General features: G+C 39.2%; 1 protein-coding gene across 2 annotated transcripts in view; it reads left to right on the top strand.

Moving 5' to 3' along the window:
- GTF2H3 (general transcription factor IIH subunit 3) overlaps positions 1-18,164 on the top strand; it is a 320,617-nt gene that overhangs the window by 193,909 nt on the left and 108,544 nt on the right. For both annotated transcript variants that reach the window (XM_044068552.1, XM_044068551.1), the window contains exon 6: positions 14,985-15,014. In XM_044068552.1, coding sequence (XP_043924487.1) covers positions 14,985-15,014 — 30 coding nt within the window. The remainder of the gene's footprint in view (positions 1-14,984; positions 15,015-18,164) is intronic.

The following is an 18,164-nucleotide window of genomic DNA, read 5'->3' as shown; positions in this document are numbered from 1 at the left end:
AAGACCTAGTACAAGGAAAGTGTACGCAGAAAAATGGAAGAGATTTTTATTTTGGAGTGCAGCAAAGGATTTGGAGGTTTCTGAGCCTAATTTGAGTGTGGCTCTTCAATATCTTACTGAGTTATTGGACAAAGGTTTGTCTTTCTCTTCCATTAAGATTCATGCTGCAGCAATTTCAGCTCACTATGATTGTGACCCACCATTGTTTTCTCATCCTTTGTTCAAGCAATTTCTTAGAGGGGCAAAGAATATAAGACCCCCCCACGTAGAGCTCCTACTCCTGCTTGGGACCTCAATTTTGTGTTGGAGAAACTTACTCTACAACTTTTTGAGCCTGCGGCTACTGCTGAATTGAAATACTTATCATGGAAGACTGCTTTTTTGTTGGCCATTACTTCTGCAAGAAGGGTTTCTGAATTGCAGGCCCTTATGGCGGTTGAGCCTTTTTTGATTTTCCATAAGGATAGGGTATCATTACGCACTAATCCTTCCTTTATGCCTAAGGTGGTCTCTAGTGTGGCTTTAAACCAAACTATTCATTTGCCTACTTTTTATGCAGATCCCCAAAATAAGGGGGAAAAGATTTTGCACACTTTAGATGTACACAGGCAGTTGCGTTATTATTTAAGCAGGACTAAGGATTTTAGGCAGTCTCAGCAGTTGTTTGTTTCTTTTGCTTTGAGTTCTCAGGGCAAGCCTGTGTCAAAACAAACTATTTCTAAGTGGATTGGGTTTTGCATTGCATTTTGTTATTCCCAACATGGCAAGGAGATTCCAGCTGGGATTAGGCCTCATTCCACTAGGGCTACTGCCACTTCAACAGCATTTCTAAGGGGGGTGGCAACTAAGGATATTTTGGAGGCAGCTACTTGGAGTTCAGTGCATACTTTCTCTAAGCATTACCACCTTCCTCTCTACTCTAAATCTAGGGCTGGTTTTGCCACGGCTATTTTGCAGGGCATGTTGTCAGCTCCTGCTTCTTTATGATTTGCCAGCCTCCCTTACCTCTGCTTTGGGATTCTACCCAAGTGTTAGGACTGCAGCAATGTGAGATGAAGAACATAGTACAGTTTTGTACCTACCATAAATGTAGATGTTCGAAGATCCACATTGCTGCAGTCCAATTTACCCTCCCTCCTTCCCCTCTGTGTTTAGGGGTGGTTGTGTGGGTGGGGTTGTACTTTTGTAAATTTGTATATATTGTACATATATTTGGTACAGGGGTGTTTGGTGTTTTTTGGTTTTGGCATTATCTTTTTAGGGTCTTCTGACATCTGGGGCAAGAAAAGACTGAGGATATGACGTCGGTCATGCGCATTTGTACCCTGACGTCCTGACGTCAGACTAATGCGCCTTGACCGACGTCAGCCTTATACTTTGGTATTCGGGCCGACTGGGACAGCGGACTACCCAAGTGTTAGGACTGCAGCAATGTGGATCTTCGAACATCTACATTTATGGTAGGTACAAAACTGTACTGTTTTCCAACTCTGAATGAATGGTTTTACAAATCATTTCACCAATCACTGATAGCCTTTGCCACTTCTGTGCATTTCTTTAGATCTGTTTGCATCTGCTCCACTATGTACTGTGTATGTAATGCAGTGAGATATACTATTTACTCTTCTGTATGAATATGTAGGCTAAGTATAATATGTAGTCATTCAAGCATGCCTAGTATTTCAGGCAGTTGTTGTCACTGCCACCAACTGTAATATGTGCAGAAGCACTGAAAAAGGCCAATGCGAAGTCATCCCTTTCACATGCTAGTTTTAGGACTGGCAGAGCTGGCAAGGGAAAAAAAGAGAGAGTTGGCTGTGTAGGCCTGCTCATCCTAGTGTACAGGAGGCAGTCTGGTCCACTGCTATACAGCATCTCCAAAAGAGAGAGGGAGAGAGGTATACAGCACACTTTCTGTGGCTTGGGAATAGTGGCAAGGTTCTTTCAGGCTGCATTCTTGTGGTAGCATTCATTATTTGTACACAAGAGTTTACACATGCAGATAGCAAGGCATAGTAGGGTTTAAAGTCTTGAGTGGTACACACCAGATGCTGAGATGCTGGAGGAATGGGATTAGGGTAGAAAATGGAATTTGCCTGAATGACTGACTCATCATGACTATCTTTTTCCAGATGATAATGAAAAAAAGAGAATGGTCAGAAACAGCAGATCTTTGTGATTTATAGATCACTGGGCAGAAAAAAAGAACAGCTGTACCCTAAACTCAGCATTTACTTTCTCCAGAGTGTATTTTCTTCCCTACAGAATGATCCCCAACCATACTTCCAAATATTAAAGTATGACTTAGCAGTTTCTTCCTTTATGTGACATTATGTATGCTTCCTCAGTGTACATCATGTTGGTGCTGAATTAAATCTTATGATACTGTCTTTAGGAGTTTGTCACGTGTTCTCTAACATTTTGCACATCAGGTTTGAAAGCTTCTTGCCAATGAATACATGTGTAGTAATGCATTTTTTCTTACCTCTAGGGATCTTTAAACTATTCTGTCTCAAGTTATTCATAGCGTTTTTACTGTATACAGCTGCATTCTTTCCCTCCCTTGGGGGCCATGTGTCTTTTGAGTGTTTAGAATTTGAAACTCTCTTAACTTAGTCATCAAAAAGTGAAGATGTCTAATGACTTCTGACAGCAAGTTCACTAATTAGCTGAGCTTTGCAAGCCAGGAAATGTAATATGCTGGCTGAATGAGGGACAGAAGGTTTGTGGAGAATACGAGGACAGGACCTGAAACTCACAAAATTCCACTTTTAAAAAAGCTATGTTATCTCTGCTATTTACTTACATTTCAGCAAGTGCCTGTTACAAATTCCATAATACCTTATGTAGGAAACACGTGAAAGGTCACTACAAATTAGTCATTGACATAAGATTCTCAAACATGCCAATATTTTTACCATTTCATTCTAAGTAAATGGAAATGTTATGTTGACAGTAGAACATGTCCAATTAATCTCATTAGCTGTGCCTTCACAGTGCATTATTCGCACAAAGTAGCTTTTCAAGCAGACAAGATCACATCAGGCTATCTCGCTTCATGACAGCATTCAGTGTTAGAAAAATTAAGTTGATAATGTGCTTCTGGAGTAGTTGAACTGTATAGAACCTCATGGTAAGATTATATATATATATATATATATATATATATATATATATATATATATATATATATATATATATATATATATATATAGACAGTGCAATGGAAAAGTATTTGCCCCCTTCCTGAGTTCTTATTTTTTTGCATGTTTGTCGCACTTAAATGTTTCAGATCATCAAACGAATATAAATTTTAGCGAAAAACAAAAAGACAGCTTGGAAGCACCAAAGCAAATTCTCTCTCAGTTTAATTCTCTTTCAGTTTAATGAAGCGCTTTTCGTCTTGCACATGTGGCAAGACTTCATCAGAAACTGAGCAAACTTCAACACAAACAATATATACACACCCTTTTGGTCACACGACACTTCTAATTAAAATCTTGTGTCTTAAAGGCACATCCACATTATTGCTACTTAAAACATTTTTTAAAAACAAATATGACTGTCAATTTTTTAGAACATCTCTACCCTTCCCTTCCTTCAGAATTTTTACCTGTAATGGTAATAGAAATATATATACAAACATACATATACTAACAATACTATAGCTCAAATTATTGTGTTGACTCTCAAAATATAATATTACTTGGTTAACTAAGAAGTCAGAAACTTACATATCCGAGTCAAAAGAAGTCCGATATCACAAATATGAATGCATTTTATAAAAATGCATATACACATTAACGTTTAAGATTTTTCAACTTCAGTATACTGTTTAAAGATATTGTCTCATTCAAACCCGGGTAAAACATTGCTCCAGTGCGTATTTGCCAACTTAACTCATGTTGCTAAAGTAAAAGTGTAAGCGGGCCCCCCCCGACTATCATCAACAACTGAATCAATTGCTTTGAACAAAAATGAATGTTGTGGATAGGAAATAATGTGTCTAGCCAGGGCATTTTCTCTGTTAAGGGTCTTTATTTTATATAGATGTTCGTATACTCGTTCTTTTAACCTTCTATCCGTTTTACCTATGTAAAGCGCTGCACAGCATTGACACTGAGCTACATAAACCACAAACTTGGCCTGACAAGTGTACTTCAATTTGATTTTAAAACTGATATTTTTAACTTCAATGTCTTGTCCTGTACTCATATATTTACAGTAGTTACACATTTCACATTTGTACATGCCACACTTCCACTGTGGGGTGTTTTTTTATGTTGTAATAATTCCTTTAAATTAGTCCCCCTCTTGTAAATAATCCGGGGTTTGCTTTTGATCTTGTAAGAAAGGTGAGGATCTCTCCTAATTATTTCCCAATTTTTGTTCAAAATTGACATGATTTCCCTTGCATTACTACTGTAGGGTGTTATTAAACTTAAATTCCATACTTCTTTTTGTTGTAATTCTCTGTCAATTATTATAACACTTTGTAAACCAATGGACAAAATGGGTTTATACAACCCCTGTTTTCTCTTGTATTTTACTTCTTCCAGTAGACACTCAAAAAAGTCTACTGGGTAACCTCTCATAACAAACATTGACCTCAAATTATTACATTCATCCATGAAATCCTGGTCCAATGTGACCATACGGGCAGCTCTCACGAGTTGGCCCTTCACCACTGATTTCTTTTGGTGCCATGGATGGCAACTGCTAAAATGTAATAAAGAGTTTGAATATGTGGCCTTTCTATAAATTTTCACTACATATGCATTCCTTTCCATATCTTTACTAAGATCCACATCCAAGTATGAAATCCTGGTAATTTCAAATACATAAGTAAAGGAAATGAAATCTGTAGTGTTGTTAAGATTATCTACTAGTTTACTAGCTGCTTCCTTATTTCCTTCAAAAATGATAAAAATATCATCCAAAAACCGTGTGTGGAACTGGATGTACTGTTTCACTTCTTGTTTACCAAAGATAAATTCTTGTTCCCATGAGGCCATTACCAAATTGGCATAACTTGCCCCACAGGGTGACCCCATAGCTACACCGGTCTTTTGAACATGTAACTTATCATTACATAAAATGAAATTATTATACAAGATTATGTCGAGCATTTCCTCTATTAAAGCCACCTCATCAGAGGCTACTGCTTTAGCTCTCAGGTAACTACTGACTCGTTCGATGCCTTCCACATGGGGGATAGAAGAGTATAAATCTACCACATCCACTGTTAGAAAATTGAAGTCAGCATTTAATTGTAAATTCTTGATTTGTGACAAGAACGACCAAGAATCTTTACATATATATTTCTCTTGGGTTACATACTTCTTCAACTTTTGGTCTACCCATTTTGCCCAAGGGTAAGTTATACTTGCCCTAGCATCCACCAAAGATCGCATAGGTGGATTATTCACATTTTTATGTAACTTAGGGATACCAAACAAAACAGGTATCCTTGGGGAAGGCATAGATAAATATCTAAACAAGTCAGTAGTAATCCTGGTTTCTAACAACATTTCATAGAAATGAGACTTTATTTTACTATATGCTTGATTTAACTCATTACGTGAAACCAACTGATATGTGTGACTTCGGACTATTTGATCCATTTTATTGACATAGTCCTCCACATTCATAACAACAAGCCCCCCTCCCTTATCTGGGGCCATAATATGGACTGGGGCTTCTTGAATTAGTTGTAATAAATGCAGTTGTTCACTAGTAACATTTACAGATGAACATTCTACCTTTTATTCTGCTTATGATTACTACCCACCCCTAAAACATTATATAAATCCAACTCACAAATGAGTTCAAAACATTGTAAAGTTGGGTGTAAAGGGGGACAAAAAGTACTTGAAGGGTGTAATGCACTAGACTGAACCATAGTATTGTCAACAAAAAGCATAGACAAATTGAGTTTACGCACAAATAATTTTAAATCAATTAAAGTTTTAACTAAGTCTGCTTTTCTTGTGGGGACAAAAGTGCACCCCTTTGCTAGTAGTTCCACCAGTGATTAATCTATAGTAACATCAGAAAAATTGTAAATTTTAAAATCTTTATCATTATTCATAAAGATGTTCCTTGGTCCAAAATCTGCAGCATTAGTTATCGGGGAAGCTGGTGCAATAAGAGGTGGTATCATCTCCTGCGGATCTCCTGCGTTTCCAATTCTTCCCTTTGTAGTTGTTGTTGGAATGAGATTTCTTGTTCTTTGATCTCAGATTGCATTGGTTGGCTTGATGCTGAAAATTTTGGGTGTTAGCTGATGTATTATTCACAATGGTCTGTTGGGGTAACATAGGTCCCTCACCTGATGGAAGTGCACTACTATCATTTGAGACAGATAGACCATGTGTTGATTCATTTCTGTTTGTTGTGTTACACAAAAATACATTCATAGCAGCATTGCTGGATTTTGCTACTTGTGAACTTGGGGGTGGGGGTAAGCATTCCCCTCACCATATGCTTTACGGTCTCTAGCTACTTTTTTTACTTTAATTTCTCTAAATTTCATCATTTGTTGGTCTATACTGTCAAAAATTCTGTTGTAATCAAAAGCATATCTTAAAAAGTATACATGACCCTTAATAGCAGCATCTAAGCTAGTAGCTTCTTGTTGTAAAAGGTTAATAGAAGTCTCATAATGTTTAATCATCAGGTTCAACAGGGCAAGTCCCTGAATGTTAAACAACTCAATAGGTTCTTTATGAAACAATGAACCTGGCTCTAACCCCATAGGGTATTGGTGTGCACACAAGCCTTTGGGAACAATGTTTTCATTGACACATTGACGTAAGTAAGTAACTTCTAAAGAAAGTTTTTTATATTTATAGGTTCATAGGTTCATACTAGGCTATCTACCCTGGGGCATTTATAATCCTAGCCCGATTGTGTTTGGCTTATGCCACCCCTTGATTTGAGTATACTGTGCCCTTTTTAAAGTTTAGTTTACTGTGCTTCTGTCTAATAGTGACACGGAAGTAATCCCCGGGACAAACCTGCGATCCCCCATCCACTCATCAAGATTCTTCTTGAAGAGAGTCAGTGCTCTGCCTAACATGAATTGGAATTCTATTCCAGAGCGAAGGGAGCCTCTGGGTTATGAATCTGTCCCTCCAGCATGTTCTATTTATTTCTGTGCTGAGGTTCAAGTCCCTCGAGTGCATGGCTCTAAGGGATGTAGATTTACTGAGGTGGAGCATGTCCATTAATTCTGGGTTGGACATAGCTTTATATGTCAGGCATAGATCGCCTCGAAGTAGGCGGTATGCAGCTGAGTAGAGCTGGAGTTTTTTTTAACCGAGCAGCATATGGCATCTGTTTGAATCCCTTGATCCTCCTGGTGAGGTACTTTTGGGGTCTTTCTAATTGCTGAAGGTGTCGGGTAAGGTACATCCCAAAGGGGGCATTGTATTCTATGATGGGCCTGATGAGGGATGAATAAAGGAGCATGATTACCTCTCTTGATCGAGATGTGAATCCTTTCATGATGAGGTGGGCTATGTAGAAGGTCTTTCTAACCACTTTGGCAATGTGGTTGTCAAAGGAGAGATTGCTATCAACTTGGGTCTCCAGATCCCTAATTACTTTCTCTGTACTTAATGGGTTACCACCTATGTGGTAATTTGTGGGCACATTGTTTTTGCCAAAGGGTATGACTATACACTTTTTGGCATTTAGCTTTAGACCATGGCTCTGGCACCAGTTATCCATCTCTGCGAGACCTTTTTGAAGGATGTTTGTGTCAGCTGGAGAGTCGATTATGGCGCCCAGTGTGCAGTCATCTGCGAATTTGGTGAGCCATAGTCCTTCCACGTTGGCCTGTATCTCAGAAAAGTAAATACCGAACAAGAGAGGTCCCAGGACAGAACCTTGTGGGATGCCACTTGTGACCGGTTTCGAGTCTGACATGGCTCCAGCAACTCTGACTCTGTGGGTTCTGTCTTTGAGCCAGTTTGCAACCCATCTTGTGACATAGGGGTTTATATTTAGGCTGGATAGCTTATCTATGATGCCCGAGTGGGGTATTGTGTCAAATGCCTTTGCGACGTCCAGATAGGCTGTGTGGTCTACCTTCCCTTCATCTATGACCTTGGTGACTGTTTCGAAGAAGTCAACCAGGTTCAAAAGGCAGGATCTGCCCTTGACAAAGCCAAATTGGGTAGGATCTAGTGTCTGTAGGTCCCCAATGTCTTTGTTTATGAGTTCCATGATGATCCTCTCCATAGCCTTGCAGACTAGGCTAGTCAGGCTTATGGGGCGATAGTTTCCAGGGTCCACAGAGGCGCCACCTTTGTGGAGTGGGACCACTGTTGCTGTATGCCATTCTTTGGGCACATATCCTGTAGTGAGGCTGAGATTGTATAGCAGTTTTACTTGAGGGATTAGTTCTTCTTGGAGTTCATGTAGGACGCAACCCGGGACGCCATCTGGTCCCATGGAAGCAGTGTTTTTTGCTTTGGAGAGGGCGGCCTTCACCTGAGCATCAGAGATGTTTGGGAACTGCACTCTGCCGGGATATATACTTGCTCTTTTGGGGGGGGGAGGGGGGGAGTTTGCACTGAACCTATCTGCCAGGATATTGGCGATGTCTGTGGGTTCAGTGTATTTTTTGTCACTTAGAATCAACTCAGAACAAGTCTGGGAGTTGCATCCCAGGTTCCTAACATAACTGAAAAAAGCCTTATGATTGTCTTTGGTGTCCTGTGCAATTTTTCTCTCGAAGCTGGCCTTGGAGGATTTTATGAGGGATCGTAATTTTTTGCTAGTACTGATCAGAGATGGCTTCCCTTTTAGGGATTTTGCTCTATCATGTAGTAGCTTCCTCCTTCTGTTGTACAGTTTATTTATGTCTGGGGTCCACCAGACTGGACGCCTGCCTTTGGATGATTGGGTCTTGATTTTGTTTGGGATAGCATGATCCATGCATTCCTGGAGATGTCCGTAGAATGCTTTTATATAGGATTCTGCAGTTTGGGCCGTAGTTTCCACTGGCCCTGGGGCCTTGAAGGATTCCACTTCGGTTTTGAGAAGTGTGAAGTTCGCTTTTGAGAAGTTTTTCACTGTGGTTTTCTGGGCTGGGGGTGGGGTCGGGATGTGGATATCCAGTGAAATTAATTTATGGTCTGATCTTACCAGTGAGGGATATACTTCTGGTATGGAGCATAGAGTCCCCATGTTGGTAATGATCAGGTCTAGTATGTTTTCCCCTCTTGTGGGAGTGGTGACTAGTTGTTCCATAGCATTTGAGTTTATAAATTCCAGGAACCTTTGGGCCAAGGTGCTGGGGCTTGAGTAATGCTCCCAGTCTATGTTTGGGTAGTTGAAGTCGCCCAATATAATGGTGTTCGGAGAGATCTTCATGTTCTCCAATGTTTTCAGGAAAGCCGAGTGGGATTCCTGACTTTGAGAGGGTGGTCTGTTGGATGCTATAAACTGAAAAGCAGTCTTGCCCACTGTCAGTTGCACATGGATGGTCTCCGATACTTCGTGCAATGCCACTAACCTGGAGGCGTGGATATCCTTGATAAATATGGAAACTCCCCCTTCTTTTGTGGTTCGGTCTGGGTTTTGGGGCCGAAAAGCATGATATGAGGTATAACCTGGTAGTGCTAGGGTGCTCTCTGGAGCCTTGAACCAGGTTTCTGTCACTGCACAGATATCGATGTTCTCCATACTGAGGAGAGCTTCGAGTGCATGCATCTTGAGGTTAAGACTTCTGGCGTTTAGCACCATTACCCTTAGTTTCTTGTTCCTTGTGCTGTCTATGGAGGTGGGTTTGACTTTTGAGCCTTGCCTAAAAAAGGCACTATGGAGGTGGCAAGAGCCTTTGCCAATATCCAAAAGCCCAGGGGTGACAGGTGCAAGCCGTTCCTAGCGAAGCAACGTGGCTTGTTGAGCATGTCATCCCAGGCTGACAGACACTGGATCCCCTTTGAATGACACCAAAATTTTAGCCAATTGTTAAAATCGATCATTTTGTCTTTATACTGTGGCATCATTCTAGGTGAGGGTAAGATGCTGCTTAAGGTCAGGGTCATACCGGCCTGGGCTACATGATCAGAGAGCTCCTCTGTCTCTTTTCATGTGGTCGAGGGAGGTACGTCTCGGGTCATTCACGCCAGCATGTACAATGACCGAGTCATATTTGTATTTGCTTTGGAGTGACTTGAATGCTTGCGTTATGTGGCGGATCCTAGCGCCCGACAGGCAGCTCACTGTGACCTTCTCTTTATTCAGCCTGGTGAGTGGGACGTCAGTGTGTCTGACAATAGAGTCACCTATTACAAGAGTATCAGGTGTGTTATTCAGCCTTAAGGGCTGTGACTGCTTGGCACACTGACTTTGTGTGCTATGTGTTGTATGTGTTTTGTTTTGGGGTAGTGTTTGCTTGGATGTCTGCTTTGGAGGTCTCTGTTGCTTAGGTAGATTTTTATTTAGAGCTTCCGAGTATATTTTTGTGTTTTTATGTGTTTGGTTCGCTGTTGTGGTGGGACTATGTGATACTGGAATTGTGTTGTGTGAGGTTACCTTCTCCTCCTGACTGGTTACACCAGTTTTGAGATGAGAGAGCTCAGCCTCCAGTTTGGCTATATGGTTGCATCTCTCACATATATTTGAACCTGTTTGGAGGAGGAGAGGGTTGTCCGTGTACATGAAACAGTTGTAACATTGCCTCAAAATTCCCAGATTCACCAGCTGGACTGGAGTGGAAACCATTGACTGACCTTTGGACATGCTAGAGTAATATAGGGAACTGAATTAAAATGGACCAATAGGGGACAAGATAATCGTAGAGAGTATAAGAGTAAGTAGTGCTTATGGTTTATTAGTGCTAACTTGTAAAATTACTTATTTGGACCAGTGAGGGGCCTTAGAATGAGAATATGGTGTTTAATTTGAGAGATAGAGCGGTTCTAAGGGAAAAAGTGAAGAGCAGACTTTGTGGAGCCAGGAATAGTTTAAACCCAATTAGGCGGCGCTGCCCGATGTTGCACTATGCGCAAAAACGCTCAAAACCGCGCAAAAAAGGGTTTTAAGAGAGGGAGATCAAGGAGTTAGGAATTGACCCAGAATGGCCAATAAAACTACAGTTTCAAGGCAGTAACCACTCCCACAGGGGCAGGCAGGCTGCTCAATGTTTATCACTGCCACTGATGAACACAGAGACTTCCCTTTAGCCCAAGCAAACAGTGGCCTCCAAGAAACTTACAAACAGTTCAGAACAGCAAATCTGTAACTGAACTTTTTTAAATCTCAGAAAAGTGGGAAAAAAGCAAGATTTTTTTTTTTTTTTTTAAGGAAAGCAGAGGTTCACAAGTATTAACAAGTTAGAACAGTGTAGTAAATGACCCCACACTTGAGTGCTAGGCCAGAGACAGATAAAATGCAAGTTTTAAGAAAGAAAAATGATTTTAAAAATAAGTGCAGGCAGGAAATTCAGTAATCAGCTCTAGGTTGTGTTCTAAATACAGTTACCAACACAGAAATCAAGTTTAACAAGCCAGAAAATGCTCAAAAGTAGGCGGCAATGCAGAAAAACTTAACAAATAATCTGAAGCAAAATACTTAAAATCTCAAAAGTGGCTCCTTTCTTCTCTCAGCGTTTTCTCCTCTTGGTGGGTGCTTCACCAACAGCCAACAAGTCCACAAAGACGCCAAAACCACGAGGCAATCGGGTTTTAAAAGAGGGAGATCAAGGAGTTAGGAATTGACCCAAAATGGCCAATAAAACTACAGTTTCAAGGCAGTAACCACTCCCACGGGGCAGGCAGGCTGCTCAATGTTTATCACTGACACTGATGAACACAGAGACTTCCCTTTAGCCCAAGCAAACAGTGGCCTCCAAGAAACTTACAAATAGTTCAGAACAGCAAATCTGTAACTGAACTTTTTTAAATCTCAGAAAAGTGGGGAAAAAGCAAGATTTTTTTGTTTTTTTTAAGGAAAGCAGAGGTTCACAAGTATCAGCAAGTTAGAACAGTGCAGTAAATGACCCCACACTTGAGTGCTAGGCCAGAGACAGATAAAATGCAAGTTTTAAGAAAAAAACAATTTTAAAAATAAGTGCAGGCAGGAAATTCAGTAATCAGCTCTAGGTTGTGTTCTAAATACAGTTACCAACACAGAAATCAAGTTTAGCAAGCCAGAAAATGCTCAAAAGTAGGCGGCAATGCAGAAAAACTTAACAAATAATCTGAAGCAAAATATGTAAAATCTCAAAAGTGGCTCCTTTCTTCTCTCAGCGTTTTTTGTCAAGGTCTTGTAATAATGAAACTATGTTAACTGAGTCCTCTGTTTCAAAAGGCGTTGATTGGTTGGGTTGTGATTGAAGTAAAGTAATTGGCGTTTCCAACCACTGAGTAAAAGTTGGCAAGTCTCTCATGGTATTAAATCCTGTAGAACTCCTCATATTAAGTCGTTTGTCAGTTTTTATATTGTTAGTAAGGTTGACACTACCTGGCTGTTGAACCTGTAGGTTCTCTGCCATTTGGCGCCCTTTCGCCACGAGGACTACTCCTCTGGTGCAGTTGTTCAGCTCGTGTGACATCACTTCCAGTTGGTATCACACTTCCGGTTTGTGAGTTCAGATGGGGAGGTACTAAGCTAGTATCGGGATGCCTACCACCTCCAATTACCAACGCAGAAGGTTAACAATGGCAGAAATGGAAGGAATGGCATCCACTCTGGTCTGTAACTGGCTCACACGTTGAGATAATTGTTCTATTAACTGTGTCAAATACCCCACTCCATCCTGTTGTGGTGCGGTCAAGTCAAGAATAGTTGGTGTTCCACAAGGACTGTCCAAAGCCATAACAAACTCCAACAGATAGGAACCAAAGTAAGACAAACTAGCGAAAAACAAAAAGACAGCTTGGAAACACCAAAGCAAATTCTCTCTCAGTTTAATTCTCTTTCAGTTTAATGAAGCACTTTTCGTCTTGCACATGTGGCAAGACTTCATCAGAAACTGAACAAACTTCGAAACAAACAATATATACACACCCTTTTGGTCACATGACACTTCTGATTAAAATCTTGTGTCTTAAAGGCACATCCACATTATTGCTACTTAAAACATTTTTTAAAAACAAATATGACTGACAATTTTTTAGAACATCTCAACCCTTCCGTTCCTTCAGAATTTTTACCTGTAATGGTAATAGAAATATATATACAAACATACATATACTAACAATACTATATCTCAAATTATTGTGTTGACTCTCAAAATATAATATTGCTTAGTTAACTAAGAAGTCAGAAACTTACATATCCGAGTCAAAAGAAGTCAGATATCACAAATATGAACGCATTTTATAAAAATGCATACACACATTAACGTTTAAGATTTTTCAACTTCAGTATAATGTTTAAAGATATTGTCTCATTCAAACCCGGGTAAAACATTGCCCCAGTGCGTATTTGCCAACTTAACTCAAGTTGCTCAAGTAAAAGTGTAAGCGGGCCTCCCGACTATCATCAACAACTGAATCAGTTGCTTTGAACAGAAATGAATGTTGTGGATAGGAAATAATGTGTCTAGCCCGTGCATTTTCTCTGTTAAGGGTGTTTATTTTATATAGATGTTCATATACTCGTTCTTTTAATCTTCTATCCGTTTTACCTATGTAGAACACTGCACAGCATTGGCACTGAGCTACATAAACCACAAACTTGGACTGACAAGTGTACTTCAGTTTGATTTTAAAACTGATATTTTTAACTTCAATGTCTTGTCCTGTACTCATATATTTACAGTAGTTACACATTTCGCATTTGTACATGCCACACTTCCACTGTGGGGTGGTTTATTTATGTTGTAATAATTCCTTTAAATTAGTCCCCCTCTTGTAAATAATCCGGGGTTTGCTTTTGACCTTGTAAGAAAGGTGAGGATCTCTACTAATTATTTCCCAATTTTTGTTCAAAATTGACATTATTTCCCTTGCATTACTACTATAGGGTGTTATTAAACTTAAATTCCATACCTCTTTTTGTTGTAATTCTCTATCACTTATTTTAACACTTTGTAAACCAATGGACAAAATGGGTTTATACAACCCCTGTTCTCTCTTGTATTTTACTTCTTCCAGTAGACACTCAAAAAAGTCTATTGGGTAACCTCTCCTAACAAACATTTGTTTGATGATCTGAAACATTTAAGTGTGACAAACATGCAAAGAAATAAGAAATCAGGAAGGCGGCAAATACTTTTTCAATGCACTGTGTGTGTTTATATATATATATATATATATATATATATATATATATATATATATATATAAAATGTGTGTGTGTATTTATTTATATATCTATATATATCTATATATATCTACATATATATATATATATATATATATATATATATATATATATATATATATATATATATACATATATGGGTCTCCTTCAGTAGATCGAACTTTTACAAGTTCGAACCTCATATGGCCGAGACCATATGTTCGAACTTGTAAAAGATCGAATGGACTGAATGGAGATCCACGTACAGTGCGGAACGGGAAGATTTTCCTTTTCCACAATGTAGTGCGATTTTGGAGTTGTTATATTTAAGTAGGAGGGTTGTGAGCGGCGCAGGGGGTCGTAGCCCACCCACCCCACCCCCCCTCGCTACAGACGTTTAGTTCTTTTTTATTCAGTGTTCGAACTTTTACAAGTTCGGTCATATGGTTTCGGCCATATGAGGTTCCAACTTGTAAAAGTTTGATCTACTGAAGTAGATCCATATGTATGTGTGTGTGTGTATGTATGTGTGTGTGTGTGTGTGTGTGTGTGTGTGTGTATGTATATATATATATATATATATATATATGTGTGTGTGTGTGTGTATATATATATATATATATATATATATATATTTATTTATTTATTTATTTTTTTTGCTTGTAGATGTCCTTTAAAAAAGCTGTAATAGTGCATTGACTTTAACTGGGTAATTTCAGACATTCATAAGTTGAGCAAGGAACTAGAAGGTAAGTTTTTTTTTTTCTTGTATTAATGATCGAAGAAAAGCTTTGTTTGTTTTCATTATTTTTCTTAATGTAGCAGCTAAATAAGGAAATAGTTTGATGCATTTATTTATTTATTTTTTTAATTATTTCCTACAATCAGACAGAGCTTTAAACAAATTAATTTGAATCTGGTCAAATACATACTACACTAGCTCCTGTCCTGGTCCAGCAGTATTTTTTTTTAGTTTTCATTGCTTTGAAATAAAGAGCAGTATCTTACATTGTGGTGTCATCATGAACAAGCATAGCATGTTTTTTTATCGTCTGAGATGACTGTCATGTTTATATTATTGCAGAGTTTTCTAGTGCTGGATCATTTTGCACCAGTTAGCCAAACTGAGTGTTACATGGTCAGGTTAGTTTCTTTGCTTCTGGTATGAACTGCAAATGACATGCCTTTGAAACATCCCCTGTTTTGGATGATTGCTAGAAATGGAGATGTTTATCATATCCCTTTAAAGTTTGCTTTTTCAAGATCTCTGACACCCCTAAGTCCAATGGTAGCATTTAACAGTTCTCCTGCTATATTTGCATTACTATCATCGTCTCTGCATTTACTGCAAAACAGCAGAAGTATCCTTGATACATGATCAGGGAGAAAACTGAAATGTGTCACTTGAAATATTTCCAGTACTACCTTAGTGACTTTGTCATTGGAATCTGTTTTGTTCTCCACCCTGAACCCCACCACAGTATAATCCTTTGTCATATAGCCACCCACACTTCCACCATCATTCTCCATATGGAAGCCGAGGCTGCATGAGGTGGATGGGAGATGGTTGTTGGACTGCAGAAAAGGATTTTTAAATACGCGTCCATCTTACATAAATTCAGATGTACTGGCCCCATCTGAAGCTTCAGTTAGTTGCTGAACATATATATCAGGAATCTTCCATGAGCACCACAAAATCAAACTTTCCCTGTGGACATTTATCTTTACCTATATCAGCCAGTTCTTTGATTCCTTAAGGTATTTCTGGGTTTCCAACATTGTAGACTGATGCTGCTTCTTTTTCACTAGGCCAGTGGCTTCAGTGCTACATTTTCTTTCACTGTGTAACAGTAAAACAGTTTTAACCTTTATTGGTATAAAATATATTTTCATTTAGCTTTGTTAATCAGGGTAGAACACTTGTCTCAGTGGACCTTTCACAGTTTGTACTGCTGAAAAAAAAAATCAGATAAAATCTGAGGGGATGCTGTTCAGGTTGAACAATTGCGCTGTAATTCATACTTGGAAAGAAGTCATTGTATTCTAAATAGAGTTACCAATCAGTGTGTCTAACCTATCCTTTCTGGCTGAATTCGTGTTAAATTTAGCAGTGCTCTTAAGTTAAACATTACATTTATAGCCATTTTTTCCCCTTCTTGATTCTAAAATTAAGATGGCTGTGTTCAAGTCTTTCCTTTTCCCTGTTTTACTACAGTAAGCGAATATTTATTGAGTGTTCTATGTTAATTACTTCTGTATGGAAGAACATCACTCTATAATTTTCTGTCCTGTCTGGGTCTAGAATTGGCATCAACCCCTACCCCCTGCTTTTTACTTTTTTCAGCATGGGGTCGGGGTGTCACATCAACAGTAACCATCACCTAGAGCCAGTACTCACATCGACAGGTGGCTAGCCCAGCTGTGGTCATTCTCCCCACATACACACCTCACTCGCATTTTACCAAAATCCTTCAGCAGTGGTAACATATTACTAAAAATGTCTACACTATGTTTATTTTCATTTTGATACTACATAACGCATTTTCGTTCATGCCAGTATATAGTTGTATATCTATTTATTTAAGTTCGGCACCAGACCCTTGCCTCAGTCTCCTTATCAACTTGCCTAAATGGAGAAGATTTATTTGCAGTAATTGTGTAGCAGGTGATTCCAGGATTTCTTTCCCTGACTCCTTCCACTGGCTAGGCAGGACACATGCACACCAGACTTACTGCAGGCCATTAACTTAATTGTGTACTTGCATAGACTAGACATTTTAAGGTTACATAGTGTGCCTCCTTATATATTTTGCTGCCTGGGAGTGAAAATATGTCTTCACTGGGGGATGCCTTTGCAGCAGAATCCACACTATCCTCCTGAGGAAAGGGCTCTGACCTTTGACCACTTAGCTTCTTCTCCTTGTGGCCAGCCGTCTGGATCAGGAGCCACTAATCCAACTCAGGTTATCACTATCAGACAGGAGCCCTTCCTTCTGCATCTTGGGGATGTTGCCTTCTAGTAGATGTTTGATTTTCAGCATTACATGCACTATATCCTCGGTTTCTTGAATTTAGTATTGGACAGAAAGGGTAAATTTTGCTTTTAGATAGCTAATCAAATTCAGGAGACTGCTATCCATGGCCTGCCCAGACCCTTACCAATTTGGTGCGTAGAAGTAAACATTAGTCTTCATTGGGGATGCTTCCGCAAAAGGCTGACCCACTCCTCCTGTGAATGGAGAGCCAGACTGTGCCCATTTGTCCTCCCCCTCCTTTTGGCCAACTGTCTGGGTCTTGCGCGAATAAAAAAAAAATACAGGTTACCAGTATCGCAGGCAGGAACTCTTCCTCAGCAGCTTTGGAGTTGGCAGCTTCCAGAAATTGTTTTTGTTCAGTGTTACTTGTAATACACATACTCTTATTTATTTATTTGTTTGTTTTGTTTACTTATTTATTTATACTTTAGAATTTTACTAAAAAAAGTGATTTTTGCAACTGTGCACTTGCCTTTGGGGTAGGCAGTCATATTCAGGGGACACTCTTTCCACTCCCTACTAACTAAATACTAACTAAAGGAAAATAATCTGTTCTGGTGTCTGTGGAAGCTGCAAAATTAATATCTGTCCTTTCAGGCAGTTGTGCCCTGCATAGGACTGCAGCTAGTAGTGAAGAGCGCAAACTATGTAAAAACTATGAGATGGATATTCTCTTTTGCAACTCAGCAAGCTGACCTTAAATAGAAGCTGCCCCAGACCCCATTCGGCACTTCTCTGTGAAAAAAGTACTTTGATTTCATATGTTTGCTAGCTATTTTTTTTTTGTGATATTTTTCTGCCAGTCTGTGAAATTTAAGGTCAGAACTAAACTTTTAGGAGTATAGAAACATAGTGATTAATGGG

Source organism: Protopterus annectens, chromosome 4.part0 (genome assembly GCF_019279795.1).
Source record: "Protopterus annectens isolate FY-2018-M chromosome 4.part0, PAN1.0, whole genome shotgun sequence".
NCBI lineage: Eukaryota > Metazoa > Chordata > Ceratodontiformes > Protopteridae > Protopterus > Protopterus annectens.
The sequence above is the reverse complement of the archived record's forward strand: the minus strand, read 5'-3'. Positions and strand labels throughout refer to the sequence as shown.